The sequence below is a fragment of the Bos taurus genome, chromosome 3 (assembly GCF_002263795.3).
Source record: "Bos taurus isolate L1 Dominette 01449 registration number 42190680 breed Hereford chromosome 3, ARS-UCD2.0, whole genome shotgun sequence".
Classification (NCBI taxonomy): Eukaryota; Metazoa; Chordata; class Mammalia; order Artiodactyla; family Bovidae; genus Bos; species Bos taurus.
In genome coordinates, this window is record NC_037330.1 from 70160890 (window position 1) to 70182129 (window position 21240).

The 21240-nt window shown below is 39.0% G+C and overlaps 1 protein-coding gene across 7 annotated transcripts in view; it reads left to right on the plus strand.

Annotated features, from left to right (window-relative positions):
- The window catches only part of ERICH3 (glutamate rich 3), a 119705-nt gene extending 99663 nt beyond the window's left edge, over positions 1 to 20042 (plus strand). For all 7 annotated transcript variants that reach the window (XM_024990109.2, XM_059885109.1, XM_059885110.1 and 4 more), the window contains 3 exons: positions 10725 to 10847; positions 14818 to 17192; positions 17796 to 20042. In XM_024990109.2, coding sequence (XP_024845877.1) covers positions 10725 to 10847; positions 14818 to 17174 — 2480 coding nt within the window. In that variant the 3' untranslated portion in view covers positions 17175 to 17192; positions 17796 to 20042. The remainder of the gene's footprint in view (positions 1 to 10724; positions 10848 to 14817; positions 17193 to 17795) is intronic.
- The last annotated feature ends 1198 nt before the right edge of the window (positions 20043 to 21240 follow it).

Sequence of the window (21240 nt, forward strand, 5' to 3'; positions counted from 1 at the left end):
TGACATTGAAAGTCTTAAGACGTGTCCCAGGATAATCAGGCCCTGATACCACAGGCAGTGGAAGGTCTGATACTTTTTTCAACTCTAGGAGGACAGTTAAAGGACTAAGTTGTGTCCTGTGGATAGTTGGCTCTCACATAGCACCCCATGCCTTATATCTCTCCCATCTCTCCATCTATCTTCTCTACCAACATGGTGGGCATTCTTTTTGACTCCGACGTAAAATTTGTTGTCACATTTTAATATTGCTAAAATCCGTCCATGTTTTAAATCTTATGAATACTTTTAATGTCTATAATATTTTTTTAGAAACTTAAAAGCTGTTATTAAACCACTGGGGCCCATATCCAGGAACTGATGTCAAATAGTTATCTTTCCATTCAACCATCATCATTAACCTTCTGCCATGCACCATGATCAACAAGAAATGTGTAAGAGACGGTTTAATTTCAAAAGATCCTGATTCTGGGACAGAACTGAAGGCAGGAGAGAATAGGAACGACAGAGGATGAGATGGTTGGATGGCATCATTGACTCAATGGACATGTGTTTGAGTAAACTCTGGGACTTGGTGACGGACAAGGAGGCCTGGCGTGCTGCAGTCCATGGGGTTGCAAAGAGCCGGACATGACTGAGTGACTGAACTGAACTGAACTGGAGTGGGTTTCATCCACAAAATGTTAAGAGGAAGGCTTGGCATATACATAACTGGACAAGGTCAGTAGTCATGTATAAAAACTAGAGAAAGTACAAATGAAAGTTTCAAAGGAAGAGAAGGCCCATTTGATAAAGAACACTTAGAAAGTTTTCATGAAGGACATATTTGAGGACTTTAAAGGTTAGATAGGATTTTGAAGGTGGGATGGAGGAGGATAAAAGCATGCTGAATATGGGGAAGTAGCAAGGGATATTAGCTTAGAATAAGTTAAAAACTCTGATGAACAGTTTGACAAACTTCAGCCCACAGGCTGAATCTGGTCTACCACTTTTCTTTTTGTATTGCCTGTGAGATAATATTTTTTTTGTTTTTAAATGATTGGAAAAAAATCAAAGGAATATATGATAACTCATGAAAATTATATTAAATTCATATTACAGTTCCAGAAAATAAAGTTTCATTGAAAAGAGTCATGCTTATTTATTTACATATTCTCAGTTGCAGCTTTTGCTCTGCAAGAACAGAGTTAAGTAGCTGCAACAGAGACTTTATGACCCACGAAGCCCTCAGGATTCACTGTCTGGCCCTTCACAGAAAAAGTTTGCCAACCTCTGCCCTAGAATTATAACATTAAGACCCCCTACATTTTCAAAATGATTTTAACATATGTGAGTTAGGACTCCTATTAAAATACATTTGAAGCTCTTTAATAAAATAATTCAAAAGTTTGATCTTGGATTTCATTGTTCAATTCTGGTACATGGAATATAATCTAGAATATTTGTACAATTTAGCAAACTGCTGACCCAAAAGGTAGAATGTTAAAGTTCAGTAGCAACATTGACATTATTATTTCATTTATTTCCACATCAGAAAACTAGATTGTTTACTTGGATTTATGAAAGTAGACAGCTTTCTGTAAAATAATCTGCACATAATATGGGCTCTAATTAGGTGATACATGGACTAATAGAAGCATTCAACTAGAATCATGTCACTTGGAAAAAAGTGGGTTTTCCCTCTGGATTTGTGAAATGAAAAGTGTACAGGTTTATTGTTTTTCTCAACTATTATGGGAAATCTGTGTTCTTGACTTGATCAGATCTATAATTTTAAAACATTTTGTTATCTTTTCATTCAAATGGGTTCAACATTAGATGGCAAGGTTTATGACTTTCTTATGATCTAATGTATGAAGAACTATGGCTGGAGGTTAGTGACATATTACAGGAGGCAGTGATCAAGACCACGCCCAAGAAAAAGAAATGCAAAAAAGGCAAAAAGTTTGTCTGACGAGGTCTTACAAATAGCTGAGAAAAGAAGAGAAGCTAAAGGTAAAGGAGAAAAGGAAAGATATACCCATTTGAATGCAGAGTTCCAAAGAATAGCAAGGAGAGATAAGAAAGCCTTCCTCAGGAATCAGTGCAAAGAAATAGAGGAAAACAATAGAATGGGAAAGACTAGAGATCTCTTCAAGAAAATTAAAGATACCAAGGGAACATTTCATGCAAATATGGGCACAATAGAAATTATATGAACCTAACAGAAGCAGAAGATATAAAGAAGAGGTGGCAAGAACAGAAGAACTATTCAAAAAAGATCTTCATGACCCAGATAACCACAATGGTGTGATCACTCACCTAGAGCCAGACATCCTGGAGTCTGAAGTCAAGTGGACCTTAGGAAGCATCACTAAAACAAAGCTAGTGGAGGTGATGGAATTCCAGTTGAGCTATTTCAAATCCTAAAAGATAATGCTGTGAAAGTGCTACAAAATTTGCTGGCTACTCAATATGCCAGCAAATTTGGAAAACTCAGCAGTGGCCACAGGACTGGAAAAGGTCAGTTTTCATTCCAATCCCAAACAAAGGCAATGTCAAAGAATGTTCAAACTACCACACAATTGCAATCATCTCACATGCTAGTAAAGTAATGCTCAAAATTCTCCAAGCCAGGCTTCGACAGTATCTGAATTGTGAATGTTCCAGATGTTCAAGCTGGTTTTAGAAAAGGCAGAGGAACCAGAGATCAATTTGCCAATATCCATGGATCATAGAAAAAGCAAGAGAGTTACAGAAAAACATCTGCTTTATTGACTACGCCAAAGCCTTTGACTATGTGGATCACAACAAACTGTGGAAAATTCTTCAAGAGATGGGAATACCAGACCACCTGACCTGCCTCCTGAGAAATCTGTTTGCAGGTCAAGAAGAGACAGTTAGAACTGGACATGGAACAACAGACTGGTTCTAAATCGGGAAAGGAGTATGTCAAGTCTGTATATTGTCACCCTGCTTATTTAACTTCTATGCAGAGTACATCATGTGAAAGCTGGGCTGGATGAAGCACAGGGTGAAATCAAGATTACTGGGAGAAATATCAATAACCTCAGATATGCAGATGACACCACCCATATGGCAGAAAGTGAAGAGCTAAAGAGCCTCTTGATGAAAGTGAAAGAGGAGAGTAAAAAGTTGGCTTAAAACTCAACATTCAGAAAATGAAGATCATGGCATCCGGTCCCATCACTTCATGACAGATGGGGAAACAATGGAAACAGTGAGAGACTTTATTTTGGGGGGCTCCAAAATCAGTGCAGATGGTGACTGCAGCCATAAAATTAAAAGACACTTGCTCCTTGGAAGGTAAGCTATGATAAATCTAGACAGCATATTAAAAAGCAGAGATATTGCTTGCCAAAAAAGATCCATCTAGTCAAAGCTATGGTTTTTCCAGTGGTCATGTATGGATGTGAGAGTTGGACTATAAAGAAAGCTGAGCACCGAAGAATTGATGCTTTTGAACTGTGGTGTTGGAGAAGACTCTTGAGAGTCCCTTGAACTGCAAAGAGATCCAACCAGTCTATCCTAAAGGAAATCAGTCCTGAGTATTTATTGGGAAGATCCTGATGCTGAAGCTGAAACTCCAATACTTTGGCCACCTGATGCAAAGAACTGAGTCATTGGAAAAGACCCCCATGCTGGGAAAGATTGAAGGCTGGAGGAGAAGGGTAAGACAGAGGATTAGATGGTTGTATGGCATCACCGAGTCAATGGACATGAGTTTGAGCAAGCTCCAGGAGTTAGTGATGGACAGGGAGCCTGGCATGTTCCAGTCCATGGGGTCGCAAAGAGTCGGATACGACCGAGTGACTGAACTGAACTGTATGTATGTACCAGACCTCTTTTGGTGTTTATTTTTCATTAATAGTTTACAAAATAACGTTTAGGAGATTGTGAAAAATGGTCTTCAAAATATCTGTGGATTTATCACACACAAAAATCACTTTCAACATTTGGTCAGGCTTTTTATTTCTAAAGTTAGAGTTTACAAATCTATGTTGTCATAAATTCTATAAAATGTTGTATTTTGCTTTTTATTCCTAACTTTATACCATAAACATTTTTATGTTATTATGTAATCTTCATGAATATGTTTAATGTCTGTGTATTATTCTATCCTGTGTTTTTTTCATAGTTTTACCATTTCCATAAGTTTTTCCCTATTTTCACTACTGTTAATCATACCCTAATATCTTATTACCTAAGATAATTTAAAATTAACAATTATTTTCTTAGGCTAGTTTCCAAGAAGTTTAATTTCTGGATCAAAGGTAATAGACATTTTAAAGTTTTTGAAAAAAAAATTTTTCTTATAAAAGATTGGTTGAAAAGTTTTCGTAACACAGAATAGATGAGAATAAGATGAAAGCTAGGGTTTTCCTTGCCTGGCCTTTTTTCTATTTCCTGAGCAAAAACTGTGGATAAGTATTTTTTTGTGTGCATGATTTCAGAAAAGTTTCTCTCTATATAAACATATCTAAATGCATCATATTATATATTATATATACAGATGTCATTTTTATATGCAGATAGAAACACATTTGTTTTACAAGTTGTTGTTTTTCACTTAACACTATATCTTGAATATCTTTTCATATCTGCATATATAACTGTACTTTTATTCTTATTTACTGTACATTTTATGCCATTGTATTGCCTTAGTATCTTATAACTTTGCAACTTTTCTTAAATATTGCTTTCTGTGTAAGAATTGGTAGATTTGTTTTATGGCCTATTTTCCACAAAGGAATAAAATTTCTGGGTTAGAGAGACCTAAAGGCAGAGAGATTAAAGGACAGTGGAAAATGAGACATTTATAAGCAAAATAGCACAAGGACCTTGTAAAATACTCAGGATAATGTAAAAGAATTATGGCATCAAAACCCCTAAGGATTAGTAGATTAATGACAGTTGAGTACTGATGTTTTTAAAATAAACTCCAGGAAATGATGCAATAAATTTGTAAATATTTAAAATAATAGGTAATGACAGCTATTCTCAAAGTCTTTATATGAGTAAACATTCCTAAGAAAATTTCAGATAAAATAAACCAGGTCTTGAATGCATCATGTGTTATATTGATACCAAGCAGAGAGGTTATGGTGGTTCCTTCTCCTTAATTAAATCTTCAGTTAGGTGGCTAAGGGAGAAAGGGATGGAACCAAAGTTATGTGCTTGAAATGAAGGTCATTTAGGTGACTCTGCTGCAAAACATAGCTTATATAAATTAAACCAGAAGCTAGTGAAGACTGAAATGTGTATATTTTAATATTTTACTTAGCTCCCTGATTAGAACCTTAGGTTGAAATGAAATGGGGGCTGAGATAATGTGTAAAAGATTCTATCTCATTTTGCATAGCACTGAATTAATCATTTTCCACTAGACTTCAAATAAAAATTGTGATTATGTTAAGAACGTCTCTGTGCCAAAAAGTCACACACAATTAATGATGTTTTGTTGTGTCTAACTTAATATAACTTAATCTGAATTGTTTTCACTTATAGCAATGGATAAATTTGTAAAGTACTGCATTTAATGCCTTCATACCTTTCATGTTGATAACATAAAGTGATAGCTTCCTTCTAAGTATTTTATAATATGTCACACTTAATTAGGTTTTGTCCAGTCCACCAAAAAATCAGGTGAATTTATAGAAAAGATAAGTCATATGCAGTGAAGTGGGTAAAGTAAAAGATTATAGTTGCTAGCTACAATGAGATGGTGTCCTTGGGAGTTAATTCAGTATTATAGAGCATAGTGTTATTTAAATGTGTTTAGTTTTCTCTGTTATTTTTAGTTTAAACTGTCTTAATGCATTTTGACACATTGTATTCTCATGGTGGAATAATTTATGTGCCTTAATTTGTGAAGTTAATATAATTTATACATTATGAATATAAATAAAATATTAATAAAGTTTTATATAATGTAAAATGTATATAGAAGTAGGCATTTTATACTTTCATATTTGAATCAGAAGAAGTCATAGTGCTTGGCCAAGTAATATAAACATAAATAGTAGGATTTAAATAAAATGCAATTTTTATCATCATGGACGTGAGTCTGAGTGAACTCCGGGAGTTGGTGATGGACAGGGAGGCCTGGCGTGCTGTGATTCATGGGGTCGCAAAGAGTCGGACACGACTGAGCGACTGATCTGATCTGATCTGAGGCAGGATAGAATGGTCTTGATGAAAGAACAAGAAAATCATGCATTAAGAGTTGCAGTTCTAAATACAATTTCTTTTTTGTTGTTTTTTGTTTGTTTGTTTTTATATTTTATTTTTATTCTGAGTGAATTGTGAAAGCATATAGCTATTTGTTTTCATAGATTCCTTCTGAAATATTTGTTAGGTATCTGTTTATGCCACACTGTTCTCAGTGTGACCGTAACAAAGTGCTTGCCTATATTGAAGTTTATATTCTGGGAAGAGATATGCCCAACAAGTGAAAAACAAACATGTAATGGAGCATATGGGCTAAGTGCTAGCAGAAAAGAAAATCAAGGTAAGGAGATAGAGTGATGGTTTGAGGAAGGGGTAGTATTTTTTAGGGCTGGCCTCTCTGTGAGGGGACATTTGAGCAGAGAGGGAAATGAGGTGCAGGGGTCAGTCACTCTGTCATTTGAAGAAGAAGCACAAGAAGCAGAGAGCCCAGCAAATGCAGAGTCTAAATTGGGAGCATAGTTTTTGAGTGAAGAATTTGGAAGGAGGTCATTGTGACAGGAGCAGAATGGACAAGCTGAGAGTGGGAGACGATGAGGCCAGAGGGAAAAAAACTTTTATGCCATTAGGAGGATTTTATTCTGTGATAGGAAGTCACTGGAAAAATCAGAGCATACAAATGACATGAGTGGAAAGTTTTGAAAAGATTATTCTCACCACTGTGTAGAGGATAGACCTTAGCTTTCTGAATCTGTTATCTTTGAACAGGTGTGGTCTTGAGTTGTAATTAATCCTGGGTTTTTGTAAGCCATGTTTCAATGCCAAAGGTAACATGTGAACATCTTCACTGTGTAGGTAGATGATGTTAGTTATGAATTTTGTCACGGGGAGTTGCCGGGAAGATAATTGATTGGTGACACAAAAAATGATCAAAGAACAGTCATAGTTTTCAAAGTGACTGGGAACTTGGAATAAACCTGGATATATATTTACTCTGTTTTTATGGCCTTCTTAGGCTCTTAAAATTCAGATAAACAATTCTTGGCAAAACTTTCTTCTGATACAGAACTGCTGGTTTGTTTAGCTTCAAAAGAAGCAGAGGAAAGGGAATGAATTTAGAAAGCTTGCCTACTAATGTTGAAAACCATATCCTTGCCACCACTTTTCAATGACTAAATTATCAACTTTAGAAGGAATTGGTGGAAACTGAGAAGCTGTCAGCAATAGTACAGGGACATAAGACCCCTTATCATTAGAGGTGAAATTATTAATTGACCTCCTTTTTTGAAGAACATAGAGAAACATATATCAAAAGCATCTAAAAGTTATCATGCTCTTTGACCCAATCATTCCAATTCCAGGAATTTATACTGAGGCAATAGTCAGAAATAATAAATTATGATCTGTATTTGAATTAGCTTTATAATCACAAAAAATGGAAACAATTCAACATTTAACACCAGGCAATTGGTCAACCACATTTTAGTAAAACTTTATTAGAATATTCTGTGCAGTTATTGAAGAATAGTTCTTATTAAGTGATACATGGAAACGGTCACAATATTTTGCTAAATGAAAAAAATGGGATACAAAATGTTATCTATAGATGTAGTAAAGTGAAAAAAAATACTTAGAAACCTGCCAAAATGTTGACTACTAGTTGTTTCTGAATGGTGAAACTAGGATATTGTTGTATTTAGTTGTATTGTCTCTGTATTTTTTTATCGTTATTATTTCAAGCTTCAAGTAGTGAATATGTACTCTTTTCATACTTGGGGAAAATAACATATATTATTTTTAAAATGTTTGTTTTCATAGTAGAAAGCTAATACTGTAATGTAATAATATTTTGGTATTTTAAAAATATCTCAAAATATCTTATAACATTTGAGTGGAAAAGATGTTTTCCTATGAAATTCTCTGTATGAGCCTCTTCCATTTTGCTGCAGATGCTATGGGAACTGACAGTTCTCTTTGCTTTTAATGGTCATCTTTATAGCAAGGTGAAGGAGCAGAGCCTTGAGGGATGAAGGGCTAAATAGATAGAGGAAACAGGGCGATGTGTCACACTGCTGACATGGGAGTCTCAGCATGCATGGTCCTCCCTTACAGTAGGTGGGAAATGGTCAAGGTTAGACGCTGGCTGAGGTCTTGCTTTTTAAGTTTCAGTTTCAGAAGAACATCTGAGAAAAAAGTGACCAAGTGAGGCCTTTTCTGATCTTACACCTAATAAATCCTTGATGCTCAGGCCAGTGTCCCATTTTTGCTAAACCTGAATCAGGCAGCACCTAACTGTACAGGCTCTCATCAACTTCCAAAGCCTAACCCTCCTGGGGGAAGCTAGCTGACGTGGGCAAGTGGTGATTACAGTCCTGAGAGAGAAGGACTACAAGCTTCAGGAAATTCTGAGTGAGTCTGTAATTTATAGATTATGCTAGTACTGTTTGGCTTCTTAGAATAGTCTTTTGGTTCAATAGCTGCTAATTGTTTATTTTAGTTATTATTGTAAATCATATAAAATATTTTATTAAGGTAGTATTGACACACGACATTATATTAACTTCAGATACACAACATAACGATTCTGTAACTATAGTAAACCATATTTCTTTATAGCTTGTGGACTACTTGGGGAAAAGCCTAGATGTCCTGTTGGCTCTGATGAAACAGAGCTTCAGTAATTGATACCAAATCAGATTCCCCCCCACCCTCCTGTCCTGCCAACCTGTTGCTTAGTGGATCAAGCAGATTTATACACAAAGACCTAAAACACTGTTTATCTAGACTCTCTAGTTAAACAGTGCCAGCATTAGTGTAGTGGGAAAGATGATATCTAACTTATATATACTATGTTATAAAGTTACTAAAATAAAGATTGACTTGGTTTAAAAAAAACAATGATAACCTAATTGTCATGAGTTGATGTCATCTCTAAACTATATTGTTATAAAAAAAAAAAAAAACAACCTTTTTGTATTTGGTGGATTGGATGAGTGAGGAAAACTGATGCTCAAAGACTTCTTACAGAAGTCTTCCATATTTTTTCTCTTAATGTAGTTAAGTCATTCCATTTTTTCCCTGAAAGCCATGTGAATCAGATATCTCACTATTTGTTTCCAAACACAGAGGGATGAGTAAGTAACTAACTGCCTCTTAGCAACTCACCTTATATTGAGCAAGGGATCACATTCTAGTTCTGCTTTTTTTGAAGTACAATCTTTGGATCAACTGCATCAGCCTCTCTGAGAGGACAGAAAGCAAGGAAGTAAGAGAAAAGGGAGGCAAGGAAAGAAAGGGAGAGAAAGATAGAGAGGGAGGATATTTTGGAGAAACTATGTTTTTATATAAAAGGGATAATCTAGGTCTAGTATTCTTTTGTGAGCTTTTGTTAACCAGGAAGTGGTGTAATGATAGCTGTCAGAGATTTAGAGACACAGGTCATCAGATGATAAGCAAGGGATGTAGACAGGGTTGTGCCAGAAACTAAAGACAAACTTAACGGATATTACAGGTTGCCTAGAATTATATGAAAGTGGGAGATAATACTTGCAATAAACATACTCATCATTTCATCTATTATTATGTATTAGGTGCTTGTGCTTGGTCACTCAGTCATGTCCGACTCTTTGCAACCCCACAGACTGTAACCCGCCAGGCTCTTCTGTCCATGGGGATTCTCCAGGCAAGAATACTGGAGTGGGTTGCCATGCTCTTCTCCAGGGGATCTTCCCAACCCAGGGATCAAACCCAGGTCTCCCTCATTGTAGGCAGATTCTTTACCAACTGAGCCTCCAAGGAAGCCCCATTAGGTGCTTAGGCACTTGTTAATAAGTTAAATATAAACATGTTCTACAGGTATTATTTCATTTAATGCTCCCAATATAATCACTAAGATATCTCTTTTTGACAGATGAGTATACTGAAGTTGAGGCTGAGCCTTAGGCCAAAGAACTTACTCAAGGTGACACAGTTAGTGTGGAACTTGAACTCTTTAGGTCTTTGCATTCCTAAAGCTCAGTGCTAGTAATCAGTGCAGGTAAACAGAAATGTCTACAGCAGCTTTTACTGTCAAATTTATAGGAATTATGCAATATCTTTTCTGTTCTGTCCACATGGAGTGTTGGAGTCACATCACTGAAATATCTACTAACGGACGAAATGCTTATAGTATAGTCAGTCCTGGTAGTTTTAGAGATCTAAAAGAATAGTGATGATTGGGATTATAAAAGCCATAACACGTTTCTAAAAAGGAAAAGGCAACTAAATTCCTTTACAGTCATTTCATTGCATGTGCCTTTGGCAAATCTGTCACTGCTTCTGGCTGTTGCCTTTTTTTTTTTTTTTTTTAATGTAAGTATCTCTTTGCATGGATTTCTTCATGATTTCCTATTTGTTTTCATTTTGAAATCATAGCTTGAGCATTGTTTAATCCTGACATTTTAAAAACAGAATCTTAATGTGAATGCTTTTAAATTAACCCCACTTGCTGCTGTTTCATTTACAATGTTTCCTTGACCTGTTTTTAATACCTTTTGGTATTTTATGTGGTCTCCAATCAGTTGAACAGGTAGTAGCTGAAGCTGTGGACTCTAGCCTCCACTGCCACTATGACTCCAAGGCTGGTGTTAGCAGCACAGAAGGAGAGGAACTCTCAAGGAAGCTGGAGACTGACACAGGTGCAGGTAAGGGTGCATCATTACCTAGGAAAGATCTTCAGAAAGCCTCTGCAAAAGGCAGTGCCATTTCCATCTTTCATCTTCTTATCCTTCTTTCCGTCTTTATTTTCTTTTTGACCAGTGAATGTGATGGCAGGAGGTGGTTGAGCGGCATTAAGGGGAGCTTTGGAGCTGACATCAGATATGAAAGTTATCATTCTTTTTTTGAAAACATTGGTGCCTAGAGTTTGTTTTTTAAAAAAGGATTTCAGGTAATAAAAAAGGACTGCAAATAACAGAAAATATTGGTAGGGATTTTCAGACCAATATTATTTCTTAGCATGTCTCCCAGTTAGGTAGATGTGCCTAACTGACCCATTGGAGACTTGAAGAGCCCAGACACATTTCATGATGATTTATTTGAACTCCTTATTTTTTAAAATTAGGCAAGAATTCATTGCCATCAGCAAATGACCTGGCTTTTGATGATGAGTATTCCAGCTGCAGGAGTGCCTATTAGAGTGACTCAACAGACCATGACACATATATATCTAGTCACACAGCCTGTGTCCTTGAAATCAGGTTTCCCTGTATTTAGTAAATAATTTTTTAAAAATAGCCCTATTTAAATACATGTATGTGTGTGTGGAAGTAGGGGGAGGGAGAGGGGGCTTCATTGTGTTCATCATGTGGTCACATTACCCCCCACATCCAATTTTTAATGATGGGCATCAAGCCCTCTAAGGTATTTGAGATTTTACTCTATTTTCAAGCAGACAAATTAGCCAGTTTCACAGATGCATTAGAAGATACAAGATTCCTGGCTCAGAGAAAAAGGACTTTGTTACTCAAGGCAAATAGTAGCAGCCAGATGATTTGCACTTAGGCTGGCTCCCTGAGCTCAAGTTCCCCCAGGGAACGTGGAGAGGGCCAGGTGACACCTGAACTTGAGTGGACTGAGTTGCAGAAGGACTCTGGGCTTCAAGAACCCAAGTCTTTCATAGTGGACATTCAACCAAAGGAGTTCTAACATACCTCCTCAACAATGCAGGCAGAGTAGTTGTTGTCTATTAAATCTGATTCAAGCAAGAAAATATCACATATTGTATGCAGTGAGAGGGGAATATGGAAGGAAGATTTGTTAGGGCTCTCTGTGTGCCAGGCACTGTGCCAAGCATTTTATGGTTTGTTCTTACAAAGATTCTGTGAGTTAAGGATTGCTATTATCACTTTATGGATAAGAGAATGAAGGCTTAGAGATATGTTTCCCAAGTTCACACAATTATGTGTGTATTCTCGCCGAGATCTGTCTGACTCCCAAGTACATACTCAGTCACTAAATCAAATTGCCCCTGTTTTTGAATATTGCTTGGTTTCTTATATTCATTTTTTTTTTCAAAAGCCCATGAGGTTACTAGCAAAAACACATCATGTTTTTGTATTGATATTTCTTAGAAGGGCTTCAATTACGCTTTCTCCCTTGCTTCAGGAATGTCATGTCTGACTGCCCTATGAGTGTGTGTGTGTGTGTGTGTGTGTGTGTAATAACTCAGCTAGATGCCACTAGCACTTTTTCTCTGAGAATTTAGGCACAATATATTATTACATAGTGGCTAGGCAATTTTATTACCCTGCTGTATTCCTGAATGTGCTTTAATTAATCCATAAATTTAGAGGTCAACTTAGCAAAACAGAGGACTTTCCTTAAATGTTTTTTATAACTGACTATTGAAGTATACTTTCATGCAGGAATTTGAATAGTAATAGATATACTATTAAAGAGACTTGGTATGTTGTTTCTCATGGCTTTCATTTAATTTTGTTTTAAATCTAGTAATCTGTAAGGAAATAAAACAAACCATATTCTTTCAGGTGAACTGGCTCCATGGAAGCCCATTTGGCTCTACATTTAATATAATAAATAGCTGCTGTGGTATGCTGAGGACCTCCTATAAAAGTTAACAGCACCCTACTTATAGACCTGAGGTTTCTGTTGTGCTGTGTGCTTAGTTGCGTCTGACTCTTTGCGACCCCAAGGACTGCAGCCCCCCGGGCTCCTCTGTCCATGGGGATTCTCCACGCAAGAATACTGAGTGGGTTGCCATGCCCTCCTCCAGGGGATCTCCCCAACCCAGGTCTCCTGCATTGCAAGTGGGCTTGTTTACTGACTGAGCCACCAGGGAAGCCCCCCAAAACTGGAGTGGGTTTAGCTTATCCCTTCTCCTGGAGAAGTTTCTGTTACTCCTTTGAATGAATATATCAAAAGTTACCTTCCAAATACATTTTTAAAGGGAAATTTAATATCAGCTGTTATTGTCTAACTTCATAATGGCTTGTTTTAATAGCTGGTAAGAGGCCAAGAGGAGGAACAAAGGACAGCCATGTGTGGTGTTAGGAGAGGAACTGCAGTTATAGGACAGTCCCAGATGGAGTAACAGAGTAAGGATGAAGTGAGTAAGATCAGGGCTTTCAGTTTCTGGGAGATTGTTGGTGATGGGGTAGGGGTGAGATGGTTAGCCAAAAGGGCAAGCAAGAGAAAACCATGAGGAAGACACACTTGCCTACATTATACATTTATACCATTTGGAAGTCGGCATCCTGGCATTATAACTTATTTTGTAGAATCTATTCCAGTGTTCTCTACAAACAAAGAAGATTAGATTGATAGAAAGCATTGAGAGGACTATTTGAGAAGCTCTAATCTCCCTAAGTATTATTCTGCAGTTGAAAATTTTAAATGATTTGGCCTTTGGTCTGGAATGCTTTTATTTATTTTGCGTGGATCACTGTAACAGAAATGCACATATTTGCTAAAGGATAAGAAATCTATCTGGAGCCTTTTAAGAAACACACTGAACTTATATTTATTGAAGTATGATAGCTAACACACCCAGATTTGCAGGAAAGTATGGATGAGAAACTTATGAAATGCTTCAAGTAGGTTATTTATGTTGAAAATTGTCCCAGACTACAAAGTCCTGTCTTGCTCTGTGATCCTCTTTTGCCAAAGGCAAATCAAATTCTGAAGGTAGAGGGGAGGTATTTTGACCTACAACACAAATTTGTATCTATAGTAAAAAGTCTTACCTTGAGCTACGAAGTTATTTGATGACTAAATTTAGATATAGTAGCTTTAATGGGCAGAGAAGGCAATGGTACCCCACTCAAGTACTCTTGCCTGGAAAATCTCATGGACGGTGGAGCCTGGATGGCTGCAGTCCATGGGGTCGCTGAGGGTCGGATACGACTGAGGGACTTCACTTTGACTTTTTACTTTCATGCATTGGAGAAGGAAATGGCAACCCACTCCAGTGTTCTTGCCTGGAGAATCCCAGGGATGGGGGAGTCTGGTGGGCTGCCGTCTATGGGGTCGCACAGAGTCGGACACGACTGAAGTGACTTAGCAGCAGCAGCAGCTTTAATGGGAGCAATGTATGGGATAATGATCAGTTCATATTGTATTATGATTCTGTTGCTAAATGCTCACATGAGTACAAGAAACCTAGGCTGAGAACAAGCATATTATGGTCCTGTAGGGAACAATGATTGCTAAAATGAAATCCTCACTATTTTCCTTGTTGCATAATTTTTTCTGCAAGTCCTAATATTTCATTTGAAAGTGGGATATATGTATGTGTGTATGGGGTGTGTGTGTGTGTATAAGAAAGAGAGGGAGGGAGAGAGATTTTATTATTCTAAGGCATGGATTTTTTTGTTTGTTTGTTTTCAACAGTTCTGATGTTCAATTTCCTTTAATATCAATGTGTGTCCATTAAATTTGATAGCTCTTTTTTTTTTCTTTTTTCATCACGAAAAGCCATTATTAAATCATGGTACATGTTACAGCTGATGGAATCCTAGAGTTGAGGAAATGAAATATAATATCAGTAGCCCCTTGATATTATACATAAATATCTCTTATATATAGAAAATTATATGTAATGTCTACTCCTGCACTTTGATTAAAGTAACCTTGATTTCTAACCTTATTTTATAGCACTGGATAGGAATCTGGTGGTGGAGGAAAGGACTGTACTCAGCTCAAACAAGAAATCCAAGCAAGTTGCATCAGAAGAGCATACCCTGGAGACGAAAGAAGCCGTGGAGGAAGGTGAAAGTCCTCAACACAGGAATGCTGACACAGAAGGAAAAGGGGATACAGCACGGCAGGGAAAAGCCGGGGTTAATGAGGTTCCCTCGGGGCAGGGGAAGCCAAAAGTAGAACAGCTGGCATTAGTAGGACAGTTTACGGAGCAAAGAGAGCTCTCTCAGGGCAGAGCAGTTGAGGCAGAGGCAGAAGCAGAAGGGGATAGAAGGCAGGATAAAGAAGGGTTAGGTGCCAGAGAAGGAGAAGCAGCAAAAGACTCTGGAGGTCTGAATGAAGGTGAGGCTGCTGAGGCACCGGCCCTGATGCAAACAGTGCTGGAGACGGAGCAGGCAGCTTCTGAAGGTGGGCAGGCTTCAGAGAGGGCAGTGCTGGCAAGCCAGGCAGCAGCTCTGAACTCAGGGTGTGCTCAGGAGACAGCGGCTCTAAGAGAGGCAGTGAGGCCAGAGAAGGGAAAGTCTGAGAGCGCGGCTGTGAGTGCAGTTGGGTCTGCAAAGCTGGGCATGGAGGACAGTGAAGAGGAAGCATGTACAGACCTAGAGGACAGGGGGCCCATGGAAGACGCTACATCTGACAGAGAGGAGGGTTTAGAAGAGGCAATGCTGGGGCGAGACGAGCCGACCAAAGAGAGAGAGGCAGTCACAGGAATGGAGACACCTTTGAGCTCCTCCACTTCTGAGAAGGTTGAGGCTACTCAGATGGGGAGTTCAGTGGACAGCCTGGAAGGACTTCGTAAGGACCAGGTGGAAAAGGAGGGGATGGTGATGGAGTCAGAGTCTAATACAGATGATGATAGGAAAGAAATGTTACCTGAGGAATTAGACTCAGAAACGAGAGACAAGAGGAAAGCTGAGAGTTCAAAAACACCTCTGGGGGAAACTGAATCTGAGAGAGAAGAGGTGACAAGGGCAAAGGTGCTTCAGGATGAAGACACTTCAGAAGAGGAACAAAATCATAAAGGGAAAGCAGGGGAACCTGTGCAGGAAGAAAGACCAGAGGAAGAGACACAAGCCTCCCCAAATGAAACGGAGTGTGATGCCGAGGGTGAAGCAGCCGTGGTGGCATCTGAGGTGACTGAAGACGCAGGGCAACAAGGAGAGGACTCACTGAGAGACCAGGAGGTAGACATGTTTGAAGCGGCCCCTGGATTTGAAAATTCCCTAGAAAACACAACGGTCTGGGGGAAAGGGGAAGGAGGGGAAAGACTGAGAGATGCCGGAACCACAGAGCACAGAGGCTCAACAGAGCTGCTCTTTAGTGAGAATGTGGCCCACGAAGAGCAGGAAGAGGAGTCTACCCCTGCAGGAGAGAGGGTGTCAGGAGCCCCTGAAACCAAGTCCACAGGGAAAGCACAGACTCCCAGGGGTGCAGGTGAGGCCCAGGGGTCTGCAACCAAAGATCAACACGTGGTCACCAACCAGGAGGGGAGGAATAAAGACGGGCCTTTACAGGGGCCAGAGGGAGTAGCCGTCACAGCCTTGACCCAAGATGTTCCTGAGGGAGATTCCATGATGGCAGGAAAACTCAGTGAAGTGATGGATGAGATTGCAGAGGAGGAGGTGGATAAAGAGTGCACGCTGGGGACAGGAGTGCCGAAGAACGGGGCCCCTAAGGGGGACGGGAGCGTGCATGGCGTGGTTATGACTGTGGAAGATCCCCATCAAGGAGGAGGAGCCTCAGAAGAAGTTGCAGAGAGGGAGGACGATTCTGCTGAGGGGAAAATAGAAGCAAATAAAGTCTCCTCCTTTTCAGATGTTGCTGGGGAGGAAGCTTGGCACACAGTGGATGAGATGCCAGGAGAAAGAGCAGCTGCAGAGAAGGTGGCTGTAGAGGGGATAGTGCTGAGCGGGGAGGATGTACCAGTGGCAGAGGAGATGACTGCGATTTCGGCATTGGAGGCTGAGGTTGAGGCTCCAGAGGAACCTTTTAACCTGGAAGGGAAGGTTCCAAAGCCAGGGCCAGCTGGGGAGGCAGAGAAGGCTGAAACAACCCTAGGGGCTGAGTCTGAGTTGGTGGGGGAGGAGGCAGGGAAGGGGAGTCCTGATGGGGAGCAGGAGTCAGGGGAAGCTGAAGAATTTAGACTAGAATTATCCCAAGAGAGCGGGTCAGAGGCCAGGAGAGAGAGTCCACAGGATGCAGAAACACTTTCTGAAAAGCCCAACTGCAGGGAAATCCAAGAGAAGCAAGAGCTTTCTGTGCAAAGAGGAAGTGAGGACCTGGATGTTTCCTTGAGTCTGGGGAAGGCCTAAGAGACTTCATGGCTGATGGTGAGTTTAAGCTCAACCTGTTTGTAGGATTACACAGATATCCCACCTGGGGTCTCTTCTCCTGTGGGCTGTCTCATCCCTTTATCAGTGCCTGCACACACAGGCTTCAGTTCCAGGGGCTGCTGAGCCCATCAGGATAGGGGCTGGGTGAGATGGACAGGCAAACCAGAGGCATACAGGGACGCATTTCTACCCCCTGTACAACTCTAAATCCCAGCCTCTGCCTTTGCAAGTACAGCTCTCAAGCAGTGAGATCCTCCTCCTCTCCCTTACAGGGCTGGGAAGATGGATACAGAGGAGAGCGTGTGCCATGGGGACAAAAGGAAAAAGGCTTACTTTGCCTTTATATGGGCTCTCTGTCTTCATTTCTGAAGTTCTGTGAAGTTTAATAAATATATATAGCATAAATTAGTAAAATATATTAAAATATTTGAAGCCTGTTAAAAAAATATATCTGTAAAATACTGATGATGTAACTAAAGACCAAAATTATTTCTAGCATTTCCTTGTGTTTCTACTATTTGCATGATGTGTACTTAATGCCTGGTTTCTACTATTCTGAGTGATTATATTCATAGTTCTACCCTTTTTATTGTCTTTCAGGATATTTTCAAGACGTCTTCCAGAAGACTTGGAGTGGAGGAGAAGGATTCACCTGAATATCTCACCAGGACTTTTTTTTTTTAATCCCTGTGCTTGTCTGAGCGATTCCCAATCTGCCAGCTGGTCTGTAGCACCTCATGCACCTTGAGAAGAGGTGCTCAGCTCCTTCCTAGAGTGCTGGTTTCTGATGGAGGACTGGAAGGCTCTTACCTAATTCTACACAGTTAACATGTCTATATTCAAATCAAACATCATTTTCAAAAGCTTGACTCTTACCAAAGATTACCCGAAAGGCCCAGTCCTGATATCTGGGGTTTCTTTAAATTCCTATTTATTTAAAATCACATATTAGTCCCAGCTTCATACATGAGCATTTGATTTAAAATCTTTGGCTTTGTCTGTGAAAATGAGCTCTAAATGTTCTTCCAGGTACCTTCAGTGCTAAAGATTGTTCCAGACCTGTAAGTCCTTCCAGAAAAGGGTTCCATGGCATGTTTATTTACTTATAAATAGTCTATTATGCCATAGTAGAATAGTATATTTCTATTTATGCCAGATCAGTAATTTAATGTCTAAATCTTATTTCAAAATGCCCTTTCTTTTTGCATGTTTCTATAGTCTTGCTTTCTGAGGTGAACAGGTAAATGCTTGCAGCATTTTATCCTTGAGGGACTTATTTATAGGGCCACTCAAATTAAATTAATGTAGTAAATAATTTAGCCGAGTAAAATGAGTAACAATCATTATAGCAGGTAAACATTGCACATCAGCCTGTATGCCAACATTCTAGACTCTAGACTGGTTGGTATCATTCAGTGGAAAAGAAACTTGAATTAAATTAGCATGCTGCTCACCTTCCCAGGTTCTGTTATTTCAAACCTGTGAAACTAACCCTGCAGTGCACTGCAAATCAACGGTCATGACTGCTTTCTAAATTACCCCTGCCCCCCGTATCACTAGAAATAGTTGTGTAGCTGTGTCTCTTGGGGATTTCAATTTCCCCGTGACATCTCTGTTCATACACCGGTGTCCCGAAGGGTGCATATGTTTGGCTATCTTTTCATTACGTAAGGAGGTGAAAGAAGATGTCCTAAAGCAGTGATTCTCCAGTTACACTACACATTAGACTTTCATGGGGCACTTTCATGAATGAATCAATCCTTGATCCTACCCCAAGGATTCAGATCTAATTAGTTTTAGATAGGTGTAGGCATTAGTTTTTTGTTTTGTTGTTTTAATTTTTCAGTTGATTTTACTATGTAGAAAAAGTTGAGAATTGCTTCCCTAATCATTATACAGTCCACACTGGTTGCCCTATGTCCCTAAAAATCAGGCATATTATCTTTATTTTTTTTTATCTTTAGAGGTGTGTTTCATTTTAATAAAGGAGTCATTCAGTGATCAAAGGTATTAATATAATGGACCAGTGGTTTGCAAAATGCGGCCTTGATCAGGATATCAGCATTACCCAGAACTGTTCCAAATACAAATTCCTGCCTTCGTCTCATACCTATTAAATTGGAAACTCTGTGGGTGGGGCAGAGCAATTGGTGTTTTAACAAGCCCTCTGGGTAATTCTGATGTACACTATAGTCTGAAAACTGCTGTCACGGACTATTGATTGTATTGAAGATTAGTCTCAGTTGGAAAATGGATTGCAGAGGTATTGTGAACTTTGTCTCTTTCTGTCTCTTCTACCCTCTGTGTCTTCTCTCTTTTCACTTGAGGAAATGATGGTCACTATAAAAGTGATGACCTCAACTTTAAACTCATTTTTATTATGACTGTAATGATATATATGTGAAATCCTTCAGCCCCACCCCCTTTTAAGGATGAACATCACTCATGGCACATCATAGATCTCCACTGTCTTACATTATAAAATAGGTTTCCTCTCCATTATATCCAATTTCATTTATTGCTAAGCTGCGTTTGTGTGGAGTTCTACAGTATTTTTTCTCTGATCTCAACCTCATTGCTACAGAGCACTTTGAATACATAGCACCTTATGGGAGAGATTATGAACTTGTTAATTCCATTGAAGAATTCATTTTGTACAATGTGCTAAATGGAAATTGCATTGGATTATTTTATATTTAACACATTCCATCAAAACACTTTCTGTAAAATTATCCTACAATCTGCATGTGGGTTTAACTGTGAAATTCAGTGTTGTGATAGTTCAATGAAGTGAATTCTTTCTCTGAAAATACTATGTTGATAAAATTATTTATGTGTTCAACTGAACTGATTTTTTCCCTAGTTTCATTATTAAAAGCATAAATAAACAGTTTCATTATTAAAAGCATAAATAAACCATATGTATATATATGACATAAATGATCCTTTATAAGTAAGACTAGACTTCTAAAATCTTCTTTGTCATTTCCTTAAAATTTAAACTCCACAAAGTAGAGCAGAGAGAATTATTTTCATTGGTCTGTATTTTTGAGTATATGTATTTACATTCACTCTACATTCACATATGTCTTTCACATATATGTAATAATGTCAGAGAGGAAAATTGTTATCACTATTTCATAGATAAGCAAAAAGAAGTTCAATTAAGTGGCTTGTCTAAAATCATAATCAGTCTCAAGTCTTCTCAGTCCAAACTCTGACTTTTTAAAAAATCACATACACTTCCTTCTAGGAAGAAGAATATTGCTGCTGCTGCTGCTAAGTCGCTTCAGTCATGTCTGACTCTGTGTGACCCCAAAGACAGCAGCCCACGAGGTTCCCCCATCCCTGGGATTCTCCAGGCAAGAACACTGGAGTGGGTTGCCATTTCCTTCTCCAATGCATAGAAGTGAAAAGTGAAAGTGAAGTCGTTCAGTCGTGTCCGACTCCTAGCGACCCCATGGACTGCAGCCTACCAGGCTCCTCCGTCCATGGGATTTTCCAGGCAAGAGTACTGGAGTGGGGTGCCATTGCCTTCTCCGAAGAGGAATATTAAATAGATACTAATGGCAGAAAGTGAAGAGGAACTAAAAAGCCTCTTGATGAAAGTGAAAGTGGAGAGTGAAAAAGTTGGCTTAAAGCTCAACATTCAGAAAACGAAGATCATGGCATCTGGTCCCATCACTTCATGGGAAATAGATGGGAAAACAGTGGAAACAGTGTCAGACTTTATTTTTTTGGGCTCCAAAATCACTGCAGATGGTGACTGCAGCCATGGAATTTAAAGATGCTTACTCCTTGGAAGGAAAGTTATGTCCAACCTAGATAGCATATTCAAAAGCAGAGACATTACTTTGCCAACAAAGGTCTGTCTAGTCAAGGCTATGGTTTTTCCTGTGGTCATGTATGGATGTGAGAGTTGGACTGTGAAGAAGGCTGAGCGCCAAAGAATTGATGCTTTTGAACTGTGGTGTTGGAGAAGACTCTTGAGAGTCCCTTGGACTGCAAGGAGATCCAACCAGTCCATTCTGAAGGAGATCAGCCC